This window comes from Limanda limanda, chromosome 4 (genome assembly GCF_963576545.1).
Source record: "Limanda limanda chromosome 4, fLimLim1.1, whole genome shotgun sequence".
NCBI lineage: Eukaryota > Metazoa > Chordata > Actinopteri > Pleuronectiformes > Pleuronectidae > Limanda > Limanda limanda.
The window spans coordinates 506,761-523,439 of NC_083639.1; the positions used below are offsets into that span (position 1 = coordinate 506,761).

General features: G+C 40.5%; 1 protein-coding gene across 1 annotated transcript in view; it reads right to left on the minus strand.

Annotated features, from left to right (window-relative positions):
- The window catches only part of cntn2 (contactin 2), a 72,171-nt gene extending 62,674 nt beyond the window's left edge, over positions 1 to 9,497 (minus strand). The window contains exons 1-2 of the mRNA XM_061070418.1: positions 9,299 to 9,497; positions 1,481 to 1,632 (exon numbers count right to left, since the gene is read on the minus strand). Coding sequence (XP_060926401.1) covers positions 1,481 to 1,538 — 58 coding nt within the window. The 5' untranslated portion in view covers positions 1,539 to 1,632; positions 9,299 to 9,497. The remainder of the gene's footprint in view (positions 1 to 1,480; positions 1,633 to 9,298) is intronic.
- Between the last annotated feature and the right edge of the window lie 7,182 nt (positions 9,498 to 16,679).

The following is a 16,679-nucleotide window of genomic DNA, read 5'->3' on the forward strand; positions in this document are numbered from 1 at the left end:
CTATTATATATTCGATGTCAGCAATAATATATTTTATATAACATAATTCATGAATTTTTTCATATATTAATCAGTTGATATAAACTAAATCCTAAAACAGCCACAATCATGTAAAAAAAAAAAAAACACTAAAACCAATACGCTGTTTGTTTACTGTATACACTGTGTGGGTCTAGGTTCAGAAAGCTTAGGTTTTTAGCAGCTGAGGCTGGCACAAGGGTGCAAGGGACCATTGAATATCTTGCTGTCAAAGAAGCAAAGGAGACTGGCATACATGGCTGCGAGCAACAGCAGAAGAAAGTAAATGTTCCACAGGAAAAGTCAGCTCTGGATAACCTCCTTCAATCTGACACAGACAGTCCGAGTGAGGTGGAAGAGGAAACTCAAGAAGACCAACAGATCGAAAGGGTGAAGAATGAAGTTTGGATGTATTTTGCAGAGCCAGCCATTTCCAAAAAGGAAGACCCTCTCAGATGGTGGAGTGGAAATGAGGGGCATTTTCCTACTCTTTCAAAGCTGGCCAGATCTTTTCTGTGCATTCCTGCAACATCCACCCCATCAGAGCGAATATTCTCTGCAGCCGGCAATATCTGCTCTCAGAAGAGAGCAAGTCTCACACGAGAACATGTTGAGATGCTGACTTTCCTCAGTTTCAATACACTGTGATGGACATGTATACCTCATCTAGTTGCAACGTGCAACAGATTTTGAAGACCAAAGAATGCCTGTAGTTTTGTTTGTTGTCGTTTTAATTGCTGTTAAAAATGGATACTTGATTTCTGTATTTATTATTAGTGTAGGCACCTTGCCTGTTTTTGATTCAAACTTGAATTTAAATTATTATTTTTATATTTGCACTTTGCCTGTCCTTTGTTTTAAATGGACACAAACTTGATTTTTCTTTATTAAAGTTTATTAAAAGACATTTTTTAATGAAGAATAGTTCTTTATTGTCTTTATTGTCATTCATCACATGCCACGAATGAAAAAGTTAATGGCTAAATAAGACCCAGAGTATTTGTGTGATTCATAATCCGATTAGTCGATTAATCGATTAATCGTTTCAATAATCGATGACTAATCGACTATCAGAATAATCGTTAGTTGCAGCCCTAATGTACACAGCACCAACCACACCAAGGCAATTTCCTGGATGTGCAAATATACTTGGCAATAAAAATAATTCTGATTCTGATTCTGACACAAACACCAAATTCTAGTAGTAGTGTAGAAGCAGACTAGCAAAATGGTAAGTTTGAATTCAAAGTCTGAGGCTCTTTGTTGTGTTGGGCATTGGCTGTTTTCTGGCTGGTAGTGTTACCATCAGCCATTGACATTGGCTGGCCAAATAAAGAATCTTTGGAAAATACAGAGACTGGTCGCAGTAATCGTGGTTCTAACACTAATTCTTACATCCAGCACTGATTCTGAAACCAATAATAACCACACAGACATTCATGTGTATTCAAGTGTAACTTACCAGCAGCTTCCTTTAGAGCCACTGAGCTGAGGACCAGCAGACACATCAAACACTCCATTTTCCTGGACCCAGCTGGATTTCAACAGGATCACAATCAGATCAGGAGCAGATGGCTTAAGATGGGTTCCCCTTATCTCACAGGAAGAACAGGCCTTTTCAGAAAAGAGAACAAGAGAGTAATCATTTAATAACACATAACATATTTCTGTGAATAATGATGCTCCAAAATATTTGTTCCCTTTAAACTTGTAATTTTTATTCCTCATCCCTAATCATGCATTTATCAAATGGTATCGATTACATGATGTATTGCTCCTACTACTTTATGCACAATCATTGGTAGAGTAAAAACACACACAAACAAATACACACACTTCAAATTTATTCATAACATTGAACTCAAAATTTATTTTGTGAAAAGACATTTGTGGACACATATTGGGCAGTTGTGGCTCAGGAGATAGAGCGGGGCCTCCAATTACCAGAAGGTTGGCAATTGAATCCCTGTCTCCCCCAATCCACACGCCAAAGTGTCCTGTGTGAAGATACTGAACCCCAAATTGCCCCTGATGGCAGTGCAAGCAGTGTAACCGGTCCAGGCAGATGGCAGGCCACAGTGAGTCTGGTTCTTCTAGAGCAGGGATTCCCAAAGTGTGGTGCCTCTAGGTTTGGGGTCACCCAGACAAATTCGTGTTTTCCATGAAAACTCACACTTTTATTTATCAAATGAGTTGCAAAATTAATAGAAAATAGTCAAGACATTGACAAGGTTAGAAATAATGATTTTTATTTGAAATATTAATTTTGTTCTTCAAACTTTGCTTTAGTCAAAGAATGCTCCATTTGCAGCAATTACAGAATTGCAGACCTTTGGCATTCTAGCTGTTCATTTGTTGAGGTAATTTGTAGAAATTTCACCCTACGCTTCCTGAAGCACCTCCCACAAGTTGGATTGGCTTGATGAGCACTTCTTGCGTACCATACGGTCAAGCTGCTCCCACAACAGCTGAATGGGGTTGAGATCTGGTGACTGCGCTGGCCACGTCATTACAGACAGCATCCCAGCTGCCTGCTTCTTCCCTAAATAGTTCTTGCATAATTTGGAGGTGTGCTTTGGGTCATTGTCCTGTTGTAGGAGGAAATTGGCTCCAATCAAGCGCTGTCCACAGGCTATGACATGGCATTGCAAAATGGAGTTATAGCCTTCCTTATTTAAAATCCCTTTTACCTTGTACAAATCTCCCACTTAACCAGCACCAAAGCAGCCCCAGACCATCACATTACCTCCACCATGCTTGACAGACGGCGTCAGGCACTATCCCAGCATCTTTTCACCTGTTCTGCATCACACAAATGTTCTTCTGTGTTATCCAAACACCTCAAACTTTGATTAGTCTGTCCATAACACTTTTTCCAATCTTCGTCTGTCCATGTCTGTGTTCTTTTGCCCATATCAATCTTTTCTTTTATTGGCCAGTCTCAGATATGGCTTTTTCTTTGCCACCCTGCCTAGAAGGCCAGCATCCCGGAGTCGCCTCTTCACTTTAGACGTTGACTCTGGCATTTTGCGGGTACCATTTAAAGAAGCTACCAGTTGAGGACCTGTGAGGCATCTATTTCTCAAACTAGAGACTCTAATATACTTGTCTTCTTGTTGAGTTGTGCACCTGGGCCTCCCACTTCTCTTTCTACTCTGGTTAGAGCCCATTTGTGCTGTTCTCTGAAGGGAGTAGTACACACCGTTGTAGAACATTTTCAGTTTCTTCGCAATTTCTCGCATGGAATAGCCTTAATTTCTAAGAACAAGAATAGACTGGCAAGTTTCACATGAAAGTTCTCTTTTTCTGGCCATTTTGAGAGTATAATCGAACCCACAAATGTGATGCTCCAGATACTCAACTAGCTCAAAGTAAGGCCAGTTTTATAGCTTCTCTCACCAGCTAAACAGTTTTCAGCTGTGCTAACATAATTGCACAAGGGTTTTCAAGGGTTTTCTAATCATCCATTAGTCTTCTTAGGCAATTAGACACAATGTACCATTAGAACACTGAAAACCAGACGTTTCCACCTAGAATAGTCATTTAACACATAAACAATGTATAGAGTGTATTTCTGATAAGTTTAATGTTATCTTCTAACATCGTCATTTCTAAGTGACCCCAAACTTTTGAACGGTAGTGTATATACTAAAGTTTGTTGCATTTATTAAATTATAGAACGACATTAAAAAAAACTATTGACATTTTATTGCTACTTTTACCTGTTACAACAAAGGAAAACGCCAAACTCTTATGAAGAGGAGAACAAAATACATGTGTAGGCCTACTTTGAAATAAATGAAACACAGATCTATGTTTTTTTTGCTCATTTCCAGCTTGGTACTTTTCAGCAAATGCTGTGTGCTTGCTCTGTTTTTGCCACATGTAACTCAAAACTATCAAACAAGGCACCGAGTCGAGAAAGCTTCATAAAAATAACCAGTAACTCACATACAACTTCATCACCAGCCTACTGCTTTTTGTTGAGAAAGATGACATGTTAACATGCTCTGGGGACAGACGCGAACGCAGCCTGGTGACCGTCGGTCCAGCCGTCGAAACAACTCGCTCTGAGAGGACTGACGTCGCCGTGATACCATACAGTCTATGCGTGATACACAGGTAGCTCCGTGCTAACTTGGCTAGCCTGGGGAACCTTATTCCATTCACTTTCCACCTGTTGAGTCATTTTCTCTGATCGTTGTGCATCGTAGCTCCTCCGTGCTAACACCGAGTTGATGCTAGGTTGAGAGTGAGACCGAGAGCAGGATGCGCCGCCATTAACCAGGGTCGGATGTGCGTTCTTCAAGTGGTACATCATTTGAGTAGTGGCCGAGTTGTACTTAAACACAGCTTCGCAGTGTTTGCAGTGAACCAAGTCATTTTTTAATTCTAAATGGTCCCAAGCTAAACTTCGCCGTGACTTCTTCGTGTTTACTTTGGAAATGGTACTACGGTAACTCGCAGGTAACTGAGTAGGTCTGTGGCGTTTTTTTCAAACACTGCCCCCCGTGGTCAATTATGTAATTACCGAATTTATCGATGAAAAAATTATTTCATCGATGAAATTCTTAATGATCAATTAATCGATCGTTGATTAATTATGCCCATCCCTACTGTCGACGCAGAATTAAACTCTATTTTCTTCCCAGACTTTTCTTTTTAGGGATCCATGGTTAGTTCACCGATGCCTGGGGTCGTAAATTATAGATTAGCGACCTGCAGGGAAAAGCGCCGGGCCGTAGAAGTAATATGATGTGACGCATATTTTAGTTGACGAAATATTAAAACAAAACGTGAGAGCTTGTCAGATTGGAGGCGGACACAGAAACTGAAGCTCGGTACAAACCACCTGCAGCTTCTGCTCTGATCAAGAAACTGCGACGCTGTTCTCTGAGCAGCTGTGCCCAGAGAAACTCTGTGTTTTCACTGTTTCCACTGTTAAGAAGCAGTTTCACGTGAACAAGCTCTGATCGCACTGTGCACGTCTCTGAGCAAGTGAGCGGGGCTGGGCGGGGGGGGGCGTAGCCCCAGGGCCTTTGTGGTTGTCCGCTATCTGGGAGCACACACACACACACATCTGCCCGCTGGTGGTATTTCATGTTGAACTGATACTATGATGATTTAAAAAATGAACGTGACGTTCACTCACGTTCATCATATGAAAACTGATTAGTTAAGTTCACCGTTCGCGAAAAATATGCGCAACATGCACAACACTGTACAGGGAGCCACTGCAGTGGGCTGAAGAGCTGCATGTGTCTCGAGAGCCGCGGGTTGCCGACTCCTGCTCTAGGGGGTGCGCGAGAGGAAAAATGTAATGGTGGTCTAATGGTGTAAAAATTACACAATTACAATGTTTTGATAATCTTCCAGAAATTTACTTGAATTTTACTTAGTTATTTAAGAGAAGTTAAATTATTAAATATATATAATTGACAAGTTTTCAAATTTTTATTTTTGATAAATTCATTATATAATTATAAAAACAAATCGTTCGATTAATTGAAAAAAATGTAACCTTAGATTAATCGATAAAAAAGGAATCAATAAGTGCAGCCCTAGACATGACTTCTTCCCTTTGTGGAGTCCTTGTGCTTTATTGTTTGCAGATCCAGGACCGCACCTGTGGCCAAATCGTGGATCATGATGGTGGATCGCAAATCTGAGATTGTGATCGTATTGGCAGATCATGTATGACTGATGTGCAGGAGTCAGCAATCTGTTTAAACCAACTGTTGATAATTATTGTTGTGATTAGCCTCTATGTAAGTGTAGATTTTTGCAGAGAAATGTATCATCTTTATATAAAGTATGTCATATAAGGCCATCTCGCACTGGTGATGTCATTTGGAGCCAGTTGTGACTGGGAAACAGAGCCACGGCATAGAGGTCCTGCCAATGACTAAGTTGCTAGTACATCACATCACAGTGCCAATATACAGAGACAAGGTTTCACTCTCAATTCAAACCTATGGTCATTTTTAGGCTGGCGCATGCTTCTGCATTTTCAGTCACACGCAAGCGCAGGAGCCCCTTGCGTGTTTGCGTACCCCTTCTTGCGTGCTTGCGTGAGTCGGCCAATTTTTCTGACTATTTGACAAAGCTACGCAAGCCTCAGGCAGCCCGCAGGGCTGTGATTGGTTTGCTAACTACATCCTTCCCAGAGTCAAATTTCCGATTTCATACCCCATAATACCGGCAGAAACCACAGAAGATTTAGAAGAACGAATATGGACCAAATAGAAGAGCGTTTGGCAGAAGAGATCCGAAAGTATGACCATTTGTATAACCCGTCATTGAAGGCTATGAGAAGCAGCAGTGGCGATGTAAATAAACAGTTGACGACGACTGCCACACACAAAGAAGGCGTCTCTAAAGCCGTCTTCGACAAAAAACGTTACTCCGTCTACTGTTCTGGCGATAAATTGCTTTGCGCAACCCTTGGAGAACCATAAATTAAAACAAGTCCTTTGACACAGCTGTGGCTGTGGCTGAGGGGTAGAGTGGTCGTCCTCCAACCTGAAGGTCGGCGGTTCTATCCCCAGTCTGAACCATCTGCATGCCGAAGTGTCCTTGGGCAAGATGCTGAACCCTCAATAGCCCCCCATAGAATAACAAAGTGCTGCAAGTAGATGCACTGTATGAATGTGTGTGTGAATGGGTGAATGTGAAACTGTACTGTAAAGAGCTTTGAGTGGTCTTCATCAGACTAGAAAAGCGCTATATAAATACAAATCCATTTACCATTTACAGCTGCGTGAAAAGCCGCAGCTGCAATTAGCTAACCCTTATCTGCACGTCTTTGAACTGTGAGAGATGTCAGAGTACCTGGAGAAAGCCCACGCAAACATTGAGCACATGCAAACTTCTCACAGCTGAGCCAGGATTCAAGTGGGAACCTTTTATATTCTGATCAAAATCTTTCCGTCATGTGTTTGTTGTACAAAGCAAACATGATCTAATATTGTCTTATATGATATTTTGATAATCAAATATCTTTTCTAGTGGCCCTTTAAACCACTGGTGCTCTATGTAGAGTACACTCCACTATCCCTGGATGAGGTAATGTTTTTTCTCTTTAAAATCTCCAATACTATTATAAACTAGGGCTGCAACTAACGACTGTTCTGATAGTCGATTAGTCACCGATTATTAAAACGATTAATCGACTAATCGGATTATGTATGACACAAACTCTCAATTGCTATTATTTAGCAAGCAGCTTTTAAATTTAGCTTGAGGTTGTTTGAGGCATTAGGTGACTGAAAGTAAAGACAATAAAGATAGATACTTCATTCTAAAAAAAATGTCTTTTAATAAACTTTGCTGCATATAAGGGTACTGTTGACACAAAAGCAAAGAAAAATCAAGTTTTTGTCCATTTAAAACCAAGGACAGGCAAAGTGCTAATAAAAAAAATTAATTTAAATTCAAGTTTCCCTTTTTACTGTTAACCAAGAACAGGCCAAGTGCTGGTACTAAAAATAAATTAAAAATCAAGTATCCATTTTTCCAGTTAACAAAAAGGACAGGGAAAATAACAATAATAAAAAATTTCAACAAACGAAACTACAGTCTTCTTCAGACTAAATAATTGTGATTAAAAAAAGACGTTTGTCAGGCAATAGGATAACATTTTGCTTTTAAACTCGTTAAAAAAAAGTTTAAACCATATTTTTGTAATGGATTCTAGAATACTCCGCGCAGGTAAATACGTGTATATATAACATCTGACAGGCGAGTCCGCATCGTCTCCGTTACGATGTCACACGTGCCTCTTTCTCACATGCGTGTGTCCTGCTTCCATGGAGAGCAGGTCCGCCGCACAGATATTGCAGGTAGTTTTTTTCGGGCTGTTAAGTGTGAAGTTCTCCTGAACGTTTTACTTCCCGGTGCGCGCGGCAGCGGACGCCGCCATAGGTCCATGTTTTGTCGCTATTGCACATGCGCAACTTTCAGAGATAGGAAGGGAGCGAGATGGCTCACTCCTCAGCTACTTCTATCAGCACCTCCGGTAAAACAACGTTTAGTTCCGCTGCGCGGCACGAGAAACACGCGCTATGACGTAACCAACGATTCATCGACGAGTAAATTCGTCAGCGACTATTTTTGTCGACGACGTCGACTAATCGTTGCACCCCTATTATAAACAGTTGCCTCAGAATTAGCTTTTTTATGTTAGCTCGTGAGCTAAACCTGTATCAGCCACACTATTGTCGCAGACACAAATAAGGTCATGAGCATAATAGTTGAAACATGAAATTCAAGCTAAAAGTAAAAAATTCCAAAACCCAAACTGTATGTACAATTACTGAGATGTAAAAAACTCCAGATGAGTATTTTCAGATATAATGAACAATATGCACTATTACACTGTATCACAAGCACGCTATACTGGGAGAGGATGTGACTGTAGAGGACCATGATTTTCAGTAAAACAGCATTACGGCAGACATACAAAACACAATTTAGTGATCCAGTCATTTAACTCAGAACTACAGACTTGTTTAAGATCCAGTTTAGTCTTAAGAGTTTGTTTAAGTGGCATTTTTTGTTAGATCACTGAGGACAACATATGGTGGATGTAGTAGCTGCAAACGTGATGCTTGTGATGGTGACAATTATCACTTCAACACAGATTTATCTCTGTACAAAAGAGTATTCACAATCAATCCCCATGTTCTCAAGATCCATCATTGATGAAATTCATGTATCTTTACAAAAACGTTCACTTGTAGGAAGGCATAAAATAGAAAACTATAATCTGTGCCTCTAATCAGCCATCGTCTCATTCTTAGGTTCTATTTTGGAATCAGCGATGGTGAAATACATTTTTCAAGCATTTTTCATATGGTCCTCCTGACTATGACTTGTATACACCCACACAAAGAGCATTTCTGATAAAATTGCTCAAACTAATTCAGCGCCCCAAATGAGCTCAACATAAAAACGTCCCACCACAGTTAAGAATGCTTGGATTCGACTATCCCAAGAAACAGAAATACCCTTCCTTATTAAAACTAATTGGGTGTGATTGTATTTGTGCAAGCAATTAACACGTTTAGTAAAACTGACGGTGTCCAAAGCCCACTTATGATATTGCGTCAAAAATACAAATGGAAAGGATCTTCGTTGTGCTGTAGTAGATCACTGAGCCTAAAGGAGAGCTTTCAATTATAGCCTGAAACCCCACATCTGCGGCTGTTTTTTGCCCCAACTATGATGGGAGAGGGGGATGGATGGACAAAGGAAAGGTTAGAGGTAGAGGTTTGTTTACCTTACTGAGATGCAGCAGTGGCGTAGCGGAGTCGCGGGTGTTGAGCAGGAGGCGACGTGATGCTGCTCGGTGAATCAGATGATAGAGGCTGCTCTCACAATTTGATACTATCCTGTTCTCCTCTCCTCTTAAATCCTGTGTCTTCCCTCTCTTTCCCTCTCTACGCGTCTACATGTTAGACAAGGCGCATGCAAGGGTAGGCCAGTCTCTCTCTCTGTCTCTCTCTCTCTCTCTCGCTCTCTCTTTCATTTCCGGTGTTCCAGTTTAACTGGCGATCATGGCTTCTGGCGATTTGTTTACATTTTTCCAGATGTTGATTGTCTGTTGCAGAGCTGGTCGCAGATTCGTCATTTTCACAAAGCGCATGTGTGTGAAGTGCGGTGATCTACTGAAGGTCTCGCTGAAATAAAAATCCTACAAAAACCCTTCCCGAGTTCATGTGTCCGTGTCAGAATCACGTTGGGACTTCAATATAAATTAAATGGTTAAAAAAAAAGAAAATAGTATAAAAAACTTGACCGGGACTCGAAACAGCGAGCCGAAGCACTAATAACTTCTGGCCCGATGACGATCTCACTTCGCCACTGAGCCGCTGAAATTTCCATCGCGCAATAGATAAATGTCTCGTTCTTTGCTTTGTCAGCTGTATAACAACAGATGTGCTTTAAAGTAACGCCCATGTCATCTGGTGATAGTCCCAACACAGAATAAACGCATATATACTTAATACCAGGCTTCACAATCTGATGCTCCTCTTCATGGGAGACACAGGGAGTTCTGAAGAACACACACGCGTGACCAGCTCCACGCAAAGTGCTTGTGTTTGACGCTGGTGATCATTACAACGCGCACACACCAAAGCAGTGTCAGATGTAAACATCGCCTCACAACAAGGCGGAAGCTCCAGCGGTGTTTTTATGAGTAAAGTTGGTGAACGTGCTTCTAATGGATGGGTGAAGCTTCACGTGTCCTCCTGTCGCTGCTGGTTAAAGTCAGCAGACGTGATTTTAAAACACAAATTATAATAGTGATAAATAATAATAATAAAACTATTTATATTTTGTTGTATTTTCACAAACAATGTGATGTGGTGATACAAGCAATTGTGGACGCTTCATGTAACATCATCATTAAAAAAAATAAAGTGCATTTTGTGTCAGTATCATCTTCTGACTAAATATAAATGTGAAAGAATTCCCACCACGGGAATCGATGCAGTGTGGTCCACATAAAAATTAACGTAGTGACAATGGCACTGCCCACTGCGCCACTGATCGGGAGATTTGCTGAGTCACGTTTATGGTCAGGTGACTGTGAAGCCTGTGCACATCTTACCCTGAATTATTGTTTCAAGGAACACGCCCAGGTTAACTTGTGACAGTCACAATTTCCCCAAAAACTCGGAGTTATCATTCATACTTGACACATTTGGACACCGCTGCGCCCGTGTGCCTACCACACGTATATACGACATCATGAAAAACTGCTATATCCTGCGCACAGACAAAGCAAAAGCCACAAATAGTTCGCCTGCTTACTATGAGTGGGCGTTTCATGTGCTCGTTGATATCATGGTTGGTGTGGACCACAGATATGATGATACTGACACAAAACAAAATGCACTTTATTTTTAATGATGATGTTTCATGAAGCGTCCACAATTGCTTGTATCACCACATCACATTGTTTGTGAAAATACAACAAAATATAAATAGTTTTATTATTATTATTTATCACTATTATAATTTGTGTTTTAAAATCACGTCTGCTGACTTTAACCAGCAGCGACAGGAGGACACGTGAAGCTTCACTCGTCCATTAGAAGCACGTTCACCAACTTTACTCATAAAAACACCGCTGGAGCTTCCGCCTTGTTGTGAGGCGATGTTTACATCTGACACTGCTTTGGTGTGTGCGCGTTGTAATGATCACCAGCGTCAAACACAAGCACTTTGCGTGGAGCTGGTCACGCGTGTGTGTTCTTCAGAACTCCCTGTGTCTCCCATGAAGAGGAGCATCAGATTGTGAAGCCTGGTATTAAGTATATATGCGTTTATTCTGTGTTGGGACTATCACCAGATGACATGGGCGTTACTTTAAAGCACATCTGTTGTTATACAGCTGACAAAGCAAAGAACGAGACATTTATCTATTGCGCGATGGAAATTTCAGCGGCTCAGTGGCGAAGTGAGATCGCCATCGGGCCGGAAGTTATTAGTGCTTCGTCTCGCTGTTTCGAGTCCCGGTCAAGTTTTTTGTACTATTTTCTTTTTTTTTAACCATTTAATTTATATTGAAGTCTCAACGTGATTCTGACACGGACACATGAACTCGGGAAGGGTTTTTGTAGGATTTTTATTTCAGCGAGACCTTCAGTAGATCACCGCACTTCACACACATGCGCTTTGTGAAAATGACGAATCTGCGACCAGCTCTGCAACAGAAAATCAACATCTGGAAAAATGTAAACAAATCGCCAGAAGCCATGATCGCCAGTTAAACTGGAACACCGGTCTCTGTATTTCAGAATAAATGTGTCCCAAGTACAATGTAACAGTCTCAGCACCATCAAGCCAAACATTTTAATTTAAAGAATATATTGACAGTGTTCCGGCTGAGCAAAGCAAACTTGACGCAGCGTGTCGGTAGTCAGATGAAGCGGCTGCAGTTTCCTTTTGTTGTCGCCGCTCTGCCAAGAAGGCAGGTGTTTCCTCCTCATCCTCCTCCTCCTCCCTCCTCCTCCTCCTCCTCCTCCTCCTCCTCCTCCTCCTGCTCCATGGTGACCAGACTGCTCTAATTAAACGCCTGCTGACAGCTTGGGATGCTATTACACCACTCGTCCGTAATTATACTAGGATTTAATTTAATTTAAAGTCTTATTTAGCATGCAAAAACTAAAATACCAAATAAAGTATGCCTTAATCGTTTTAGCATGTCAGCTGTAATGAAAACCTTATACTGCATTTATATATTTGTACATTTGGTTGCCTCTCCTTGTTATATGTATGTATATATACACACAAACACACATGTATATGTTAATTAGTTTAAAACTAATTGAGTGTACTGATGTAGTAATGATATAATGTATTTGGTTTTTAGAATGAGGCTGCTTTATATGAGAATAAGATAATTGATTAAATAAAGCTGGAAAAAAAACGTCTATAATATAGGCCATTTTGTAATTAAATGTGACAAAGAAAATCTGTCTCCTTCTCCTTTGGGTTTTTGATGACATCACTCAGACATAGCGTCATGCCTGTCTGTGTCTTAGTTTATCCACCTCACCCAACCACCACCAGCAAGAGTAAGTTAATTCAGTGTCGTCTAATGAAAACCCACAGTGACAAATATATATATATATTATGACACTGAAACAATGGAGCCTAGTAACTTAAACCATTCTTTCTTCTAATAAAATAAAAAAATAATTCACTATACATGGGTTAAAGCAAGAAATTATTTGTGACATGAAAAACTTTCCATGAGGAAATATGTGCAATGTATTGAATGAAGTTTAATTTAAATAAGGCCAGTAATGGAAAATGTGTTTCTCTGTTTAGTCAGAGCATTATCCACAATATCATCAATGATGGTTATCACGAACAAATGCACTCCGCCTCTTCTCTGCACTTGTTTCCCTGTTTTGTCTGTTTCGTCTTGAAATGTCTTTTATGTTTTATGCCGTGTTACATGAATCTGTCTTGATGTTGCAAAGGTGGAGCTCGATGATGCAAAATACAAAAATTACTTATCATTCACCTCAAATGCAATAAATGAAAAGTAACAAGCCTTTTAGTAAAGTATGGTGTAAAAAGAAAATAGATTTGTGTTAAATATAGGGAGTAAAAGTTCACAGACTAACCGAACAGCTGTCAGTGGGTATTTGGGGCTCTGTGACTTGGCTAAAAACACTTAGCCATGTTGACTGGAGTAACCAGTGATCAAACCACATCATCTGTTATCTCTCTTATAGACGTTACATTGCAGTAAGGTAAAATCTGACTATTTCTATATAGGGAAAGATAGTTACTTGTTAAAGACCTTTTTTCAAAGTTGCTTTTTGGGCATTTTATCTTTATAGAAAGGACAGTTCAAGCATGAAATTAAGAGAGAAGTGCGAAAGACACAGGAGCCGGAACCAAACCTGTAGGCGCTGCAGGAGGATTCAAGTTGGCTTCTCTATGAGATGCACCTGCGCTACCAATGACTATTGACCCCTGGGCACATCTAATAACATCTAACGATCATTCAGATTTTCCATAAACCAACAACAAAATCAGGACGAATAGACTGGAGTCTGGTCATTAGGTTAGTTTTACATCTATTCTAAGGGTTTCTAGATATGTCTGCCTTTTTAAATGCTTTAATGATAAAAATTGACTTTCATAGTTTCTTGTTATCCATTAACTGTTCTCACATGAACTATCACCATCATTACCTGTTACTGATTAGACAAATACACAATTGTTTATGATTTACTGTATAATAAACTCTGAAGAGGTGAATGACAGACTGGCCAGGATCTAATGACCCCTCAGGCTGCGTCCATCTGTTGCTCAGGGCAAAAGAATCAATACTGCGGATAATAATGGCGGATAAAAACCCACTAAGAAACTTGAGAGGCTATTTTAGCCCAGTCTTTGAAGACAGATTTGGCAAACCCAAAGAGGTTTCATGATGGAATATCCATGTTGGCTGAGATTTTGCTCCAGAGGATTAAGTGCCACTCATGTAAAATTATTTTTTACATTTTAAGCATTTATTTGATTGTCAAGGTGTAAGCCTCTCACCAAATGCACCCTCTATCCCCGATCCTCACAAATGCAGTATAACCGATAAGTTTGTCGCGTCTACACATAATTGCGTGCATTCATGCGCACAGTCATGTATGCTTGCACAATATACAAGCTAGTTTTGGACAATGTTTGCTCCGTTAATTCAGCAGTTATGGTCACAATTTCCTGAAATGGTAGTTTATTTTTGCATATTCCCTATCAACCCAATCATACACCAGACACAAATTGACCATGGAGGCTTTGGGGGGCCAATGCTACATTGCCTGTTGAACACACCATGAAGAGAACAAACAATGGGACATTGACAACATTTTAATCAGCATGGTAACAAATAACTTTTGTAATTCTGTAATTGCTGAGGTCCAAGCCAGGCTGCACCATGTTGAAAAACATCAACATCCACAAGATCCTGTTGATCATTTTACAGGCAAAGGTTATTTTGTAATGAATTGGAGTACTGTGATGTACTTGTGTGGCATAGCTGTATCTCAGTCATCATCCGAGACCAAGTGGGCTTGGGATTTAAGTTGTCAATATTTATTGTTAGTCTAACGTGGAATGATTTTGAGACCTGAGAGTTGAACCAGCAGGATGAATCTAGGCAGGAAGTGAGGAGAGAAGCTGTGCTGGTTCTGAAAAAAGGTTCTTCTTTGGAAGATTTAATTATGTCCTTAACAGTCTTCAACATACAAACTCCAATCCAAAGAAACAGATGATTTCTGAAACAGGTGCACACAAACAGCAGACTATTATGTCCATACATGCCTGGAAGTGCCCCTAAATTGAACACATCAGCAATAATGTCAATGGAAAATTAAGGAATTTTAGTGACTTTTAGTTCAATAACTAATCTTTATTGAGGATCTATACTGCATCATTCACACCAGGAATGTGCAATGTAAACATCCTCCATCATCACACAGAACATTTAATATATAGTGTTTCCAAAGCCTCTATCCAACTGTCTCATTCGTATTGAGCTTCTTTGTAAAGTACCTTGAGATAATGTACATTAGGATTCTGCGCTATACAAATTAAGTTGAATTGAATCAGTGTAAACAGAACTACACATGTTGCAGCCACATCTTCAAAACACATTTCTCCTGCTCTCAAGATAAGCTCTCAGCACATCATCATCCTAACTGGGCTGTTTATTCACTGATGATGCCCTGTGCTCGTGGAACCTCACGCCGGGTTTACACCGGACGCTGAAGCGTCGCGTAAGCGCAGCACCAAGCCTTAAATAACAGCTGACTCCCATCCACTCCCATGTTAATACTTTGTGCAGTCCCCACTGGAGCCGCGCTGCGCCAAGGCTGCCTCGTGCCGTGCAGCGATCGTTTCATTGTCGAGTCTATTTTTTGCGCTTGACGCGAGCGTATCGCTCCAGGAGAAACACAGTGAAAAATGATTTTAAACGATATTGATGACATATTTTATATGATATAAATGATCAAATATGCATCCCATAGTTTGTATTCCCCTTCTGTTGTCCTGGAGTTTTAATTTTACCAATTTTACCGATCACATTATTAAATGTCCCCCTCTGCCCCCGCTACAGAAACACAAGCAGTCATAAAGATAAAAGAGGGGGGGGGGGCTGGTGTCTACGTACTCTCCCCATAGCCTTGAGTGGATAATACGTAATTTACCCTTGACACCCGACATTGAACGGAGCAAACAGCGGAGAAGTTCTTGAAGATGGATGACATTAAATTAATAATTGAAGTGGAAAAGTACAGTGAGCTGTATGATCCTCGGCGCATGTTGTATAAAGACAACATTAAAAAGGACAAATGCTGGGACGCCGTTGCAGTTAATGACAAATATCAGCTGTATGTGTGATCACGGAGGGGAATCGCAGGATGACCGCCGCGGAGTTAAGGGTGTCCAGTGTGACCAGCTTCAGCGTCCGGTGTAAACCCGGCGTCAGTTGTGATCAGAGACCAGAAATGCTGGGTCCTGAGTATTTCCCTATCCGGTCAATCATACAAAATTTTAGACCAGGTAAGACCAATGCTATAGGATCACAGTTCACTCTCTAATTTATTTGTCCTTCTAACAGACTAAAACTAAGGGTGTGATTGTCATGCGAAATAGCACAGATAACTGCAGTTAATGTAATACACACCACTTACAGTGAGCCTGAGTGATCGAGTGAGTGAAAGAGCCAAAGCACCTCCATGACTGAATGTGCTGTATTTTACTTTTGTCTGCCTCTTTGATTTAGCATAGTTGTCAGGTGTGGTATACCTTCTATTTTGGGTCAACTGAATCTTGATATACATGTGATGTTCTGTCATTTTAGTTTGTTATTTCAGTCTCTAGGTTTTCTTTTTCCTGTTTTATTTTGTAGTCTCCTAGTGTGTTGTCTCTGTCTTCACTTTCTGTCGGTGATTGTCTTGCTCATTCCTCATTTCTAATTGCCCCTTCCTTCCTCCATCCTATTTAAGCCTCTGTATTCCCCTTTGTCCCTTGTCGGGTTGTACTCGTGTTCAGTGTTGGGGAGTAACGGAATACATGTAACGGCGTTACGTATTTAGAATACAAATTATGAGTAACTTTATTCCGTTACAGTTACA